Source organism: Sardina pilchardus, chromosome 2, assembly GCF_963854185.1.
Source record: "Sardina pilchardus chromosome 2, fSarPil1.1, whole genome shotgun sequence".
Lineage (NCBI taxonomy): Eukaryota > Metazoa > Chordata > Actinopteri > Clupeiformes > Clupeidae > Sardina > Sardina pilchardus.
Genome location: NC_084995.1, coordinates 12,735,338 through 12,741,023, shown reverse-complemented (window position 1 = coordinate 12,741,023; position 5,686 = coordinate 12,735,338). Strand labels below are relative to the sequence as shown.

Sequence of the window (5,686 nt, the reverse complement as noted above, 5' to 3'; positions counted from 1 at the left end):
TAACTCATTCCTGTTATATCTGGAGGTCCCCAAACTCACCACCAAATTGATGGGGAAGAAAAGCTTCATATCTCAAAATGATGACAAACACAGAACATTTACAAACTTCCTTAATACATCAAAACATTGACTTAAGTCAAAATAATGACTTAGCCACTCAAACTAATGGAAGACCCTTAACTGCTACTCACTGACCCTGTGTGTGTTTGTGTTGCCCTACAGACTAAAGAAATGCTGTTGGCCTGAGGAAACCAGCACCATGCAGTGGAACGACAGCTCGTTGGCGTCAACAGGGGCAGGGCTGGGTTCGGGCCTGCTGCCCGCAGCAGGGCCTGGGGCTGGAGTGTGCGCCGTGGCCCTGGAGGAGGGCCTGGAGCTGGGCAACCTGTCCCTGCGCTGCTGGCTGCAGCTCCTCTCCCAGGAGGAGGCGGGCGAGCAGCCGGGCGACGCCAGCGCCAGCCTGGCCGTGCGCGTGGTGGTGGCGCTGGTCTACCTGGTGGTGTGCGCCCTGGGGCTGGTGGGCAACCTCCTGGCGCTCTACCTGCTGCGCTCGCGCCACCGCCTCAAGCACTCGGCCATCGACTGCTTCGTCATGGGCCTGGCGGTGACGGACCTGCAGTTCGTGCTCACGCTGCCCTTCTGGGCGGTGGACACGGCGCTGGACTTCCGCTGGCCGTTCGGCTGGGTCATGTGCAAGGTGGTGAGCTCGGTGACGACGCTGAACATGTACGCCAGCGTGCTGTTCCTGACGGCCATGAGCGTGGCGCGCTACTGCTCGCTCTCCTCGGCGCTCAAGATGCACTCGCCCAAGACCACCGTGACCGAGGTGCGGTGGGCCAGCGTGGGCATCTGGGCCGTGTCGCTGCTCGCCACGCTGCCACACGCCGTCTACTCCACCACCGCGCAGGTGAGACACACACGCACACACACGCTTGCGCTACCACTTGTGTTGCGATGCTGCTCTCGCTTTGCATCTGGACGCCATCTGTTCCGTCATAGCGAAGATCAAACACACACACACACACACGCACACACACACACGCACACACACACACACACACACACACACACACACACACACACACACACACACAAGCAGAGTGAGTGTGTGTGTGTGTGTGTGTGTGTGTTATGCACATATATATGTGTTTAATGTATTGTGTCTCTCCTCCCCTGCTGTGGGATCCCATAATCACTAGAAGGTATGCGAAGCCACATGTAGCGCTCCCTAACTGTTTCAAGCCCGTGCCTGACTACCCGTGAAGAACCAGTCAATAATGCTCGTCGCCAGGGGAGGCATGAGATTGATCGGACTCTGATGACATCAGAGGATCAGATCTTTGGCGGAATAATTCAAAGATTGGCACCCTTTTTGTGCTTCCCCAGAATGACAAGTCTCTCTTTCTTCTTCTGTTCCTTCCCCCGTCCACTTCCCCTTGGTCCCTTGTGTTTCCCTCTCCATCTATCTGTCTCTCCTTTTTTGTTCTTCTCCTCTCCACCCCTCTCTTCCTTCCCCCTCCTTTCCTAAACCATCCTCTCTACGTCCCATCTCCTTTCTCATCCCCTCATCTTTTCTATTTTCCATCTTCTGCTACTCTCTCTCTTTTCTTCCTCCTCCTCTTTATCCTTGTCCTCCTCTCGCCTTCCCTACTCCCCTCACCCCCCCCCCCCCACCCCCCATCTTCTCTACATCCTATGCCCCCCCCCCCCCCCCCCCCCCAGGTGTCCGATGACGAGCTGTGTCTGGTGCGTTTCCCTGAGTCTGGTCGCTGGGACCCCCAGCTGCTGCTGGGCCTGTACCAGACGCAGAAGGTGCTGCTGGGCTTCGTCTTCCCCCTGGTGGTCATCACCTGCTGCTACCTGCTGCTGCTCCGCTTCCTGGTGCGCCGCCGCGTGGCCAGCATGCCGCTAGGGGGCGCCGTCGGCGCGGGGATGTCCTCGGGGGCCGGGATTCAGCGGCGCAGCCGCAGCTCGCGCGTCACCCGCTCCGTGGTGGTGGTGGTGCTGTCCTTCTTCCTGTGCTGGCTGCCCAACCAGGCGCTGACGCTCTGGGGCGTGCTCATCAAGTTCGACCTGGTGCCCTTCACCAAGGCCTTCTACAACGCCCAGGCCTACGCCTTCCCGCTGACCGTGTGCCTGGCGCACGCCAACAGCTGCCTGAACCCCGTGCTCTACTGCCTGGTGCGCCGCGAGTACCGCGCCGGCCTCAAGGAGCTGCTGCTGCTGCGCCTCCGGGCCACGCCCTCCCTGCGCAGGCTGGCCAATCGGGCGCTGGCGCTGCGCCGGGGCAAGAAGGTGGCCGAGGCCGAAGCCCCTCCCACCACGGCGACCATCGTCAGGAAAGGGGGCGTGGCTCCAGAGACGCCGCTGCCTGCGGCACCCCAGGACACGCCCACGCTGGCCGTGGTGAAGTTGGACAACGGCATGTGATTGGACGGAGTGGGCGGAACCATGTACAGCATGGGATTGGATGCTGTGGTGGATGGAAGCATGCCATTGGACAGCTGGACAGACTGGTAGCCGTGGAAATGGACCCTGTCATGTGATTGGTCAGTTATGATGTGGACACAGCACATGATTGGAGAAGCTGTCTTTGGTGGAAAGTGATGCTGGCTTTGGGATTGGACAGAGTAACAATATGAATTATGGCATCAGGTCCTTTCCTCTCATCTTTTCCTGACCAGAGATCTGACTTTAGTTAGTAAGCAAATACACAACATGTGATTGGATGGTGTGGTGGGTACTGGGCAAAATGGACGGAACATTAGAGTGGACAGATTGATGACCGTGGACCCTGACCACCAGATCGGATCGGATTGGACTGGAGGGGCTGGTAGTGGTGAGAGTGTACACTGGTGTGTGATTGGAGGAACTCACTCGTGAAGTTGGCTCTGGGACTGGACAGGGCTACAGTATGAATCCTATGATATTTTCCACTGCGTCCATCATCAGCCCTCCCCACTCTGCTGCTATAGTACGCTGACAGACAATGACAGGATGCCACACGAAACGAATGGACCAGACCATTCACACTAAAGACAGAGAGGAGCTCAGGATGCTCCTTTAACATGAACTCCTTGACAGAAAGACCCTGACCCTGGTTGAGACAGTTTAAAATACATCCATTTTCTTTTCTTTCCAATATTTCCAGAAATGTTCCCATTATTTCCCGACCATGAAATGGATGTTTTCCACGTGTTACTGTGTGTTCCTAAATCCTACCCCTGCTGGACCACTCTGTCCACTGCATGCTTACCAAGGTCAGCTGTTTACCGTATACCTACAAATAATACTCTGCTCTGAACTGTCTTGATCATTGATGTTGGGATCACATGTTGGTACTAGTGTGTCACCAGTTTATCTTAATGCCCTGTATTTCACCATACAGTGCATCTTTTGGCAGTGAGCTACATATTCAGGGCTGGCACATAGCATGTTGAGGCTGTGATCGTGTTCTGGGTGCCAGCGGCGGAAGAACACTAAATGTAGTCACCTCTGCTCACCCAGACACAACGATCCAACCTCATCAAATCCACCGCACGCCACTGTCACCGAGGGGGCAGAGCTGCAGATTCAACTACCCTGGAGAACAGAGCAGCCTTGTTTAACATAATGGCGGTTCATAAGTGCATGATCTCAACAAGCAAATGCATTTGACAGATCTCACTGTAAAAGAAACCATGACAAATCTACCCATTATACACCAGATCAAGCAACAGTCTTATTTCAGTGAAGGTGGAGACGATGTTGCAGTTTTGATATAACTCACACATCTGAATACTCTTATTTTCTTGGTTTTTTTGTACTTTGTTCCAGCAATGATTCTCTGATGTCAGCTGCGTGTGTGATAATGAGACTCGTGGTCGACTCTCCTCCACTGTCTACTGTGCGTGGGTTAATGATTGTTCTTGTGTATTATACGCCGCTGTCATTTTATGAACAATACTTCCTCATTTATCTCAAAACCAGCTACAGTATGCTTCTCTAAGGTCTTCACACAATGTGCTCTGCAAAAAAAACACTTATCACCCTCTTAAGTAGAATGCTCTATGAACCAAAAAAAAAAAAAAACGTCATACCTCTCCCACACATGATCCATGCTGACATAGCCTATAGCTAAGACTCACTACCAAAAGCTTCTTTTCACTTGAAACATCATATGTCAAACATCATATCATATCATAGAAGTGCAAAATTCCGATGGAGGACAGGAAGCACAGAAAATCTATACTGTGCAACTTGTAAATGGAGGGCAGTTTAACATTTCTGATATGTGAGACTGGATGAACCTGCACTGAACAGCCCAGAGAGCAAAAAAAAAAAACCTTAAAAAAAAAAGATATATGTTGAATTAATATTTTACTGAAAAAAAGCATGTTGAATAAATTAATGTTATACTGACATTAACTTCTAAATCAACATCAAGCTCTGATGTTAGCAGTTTGTAGGCTTCCCACGATTAATATTGGAATAACCTATTTTAAACCATAGCATAAATCTCAAGTTCATTGATATAGCAACAACATGCTCTCCTTCTGTCCAAAACACACACCTTGATGACGTCATATGGAAGCACACTATAAAGCTGCTTCATCTCGCAATACACAACAGCCTAAAAAGCAGGAACAAATTGAAGCTTTGCCAAATGCATGTATCACTTGCTGCTGTGTCTATATTCTACAGATGTACATAAAAACAACACTGTATCTATGACCATATATCCCTGTAACATGAAGCCAAACAAGTCATTCTGAAATATGATGGAATATGCTTTATGACAACTCTATCCTACAATAAAGTTTCTGTACTATATTAAATAACAAGAAAGTGTGCAGACTTTTCCTTTCCAGTACTGGTCTTGTATCATTAGAAGAAAACCTTATCTATTTGTTACAGCCCACGCATATTTCAAGCCAATTAGCTAACATGACCCCAGAGAGAACACTTTAATCTCCTCATCTGCTGGTGTGCCCCCAGAGAGAACTTCTTGATTTCCTCATGTGTTGGAGTGATGGTATGAATTAGTAAGAAGGCCTGAGTGTGTCTAATTTTCAAATTTTGGACTGTAGTTGGACTGTCTTTTTGGGCAAAAAAATAGATTTTTAAATTATTATTAACTGGGTGACCACCTCCAGTCAGACAAAATGTGGGACAAGTAGCATGGTGTGGGACAATGTGGGACAGACGTAATAACTTTGAACGTAACATATATTGTCTATATAATTTACTAAGCAACCTTTTTTAAACCTACCCGACCAAAAGATTAAGACACTACCTAAAAGACAAAACACTAAGTTTGCATTTGTCTTTATTGGGACTATCAAAATAGTCAACTGTCCAAAGGACCAGGCTAAAAGAATGCTCTCAGTGAATCAAATTCACCTTGAAATATAAGACACAAAAAAATATTAGGCCTATCCTATTCAAGTTAAAATATAAGGCCTAGTCTATGCAGAGCAATATGTTAAAGAGGAACTATGCAGGATTGGCGATTTCATCTCTGGTTTCGGTTTCGTTTTTCGTTCTCGCTCAGAGAGCATATTTCTCTGCAGAGCTTCCCCGACAGCTTTAGCGCGTATATTTATACATAGGCTATATATAAATATATAAATTGCAAGCGTGGTTCTTCTTGTTCTTTAAGCATCCCCGACTTCCAGATGTAAACAGGAGACGATACGTCTCCTGC

General features: G+C 49.2%; 1 protein-coding gene across 1 annotated transcript; it reads left to right on the top strand.

Moving 5' to 3' along the window:
• Positions 1–259: 259 nt before the first annotated feature.
• Positions 260–2,636, top strand: LOC134098106 (relaxin-3 receptor 1-like). Its single transcript, XM_062551061.1, has 2 exons — positions 260–907; positions 1,723–2,636. The coding sequence occupies exons 1-2, from the start codon at positions 260–262 to the stop codon at positions 2,428–2,430; spliced, it is 1,356 nt and encodes a 451-aa protein (XP_062407045.1). The 3' UTR covers positions 2,431–2,636.
• The last annotated feature ends 3,050 nt before the right edge of the window (positions 2,637–5,686 follow it).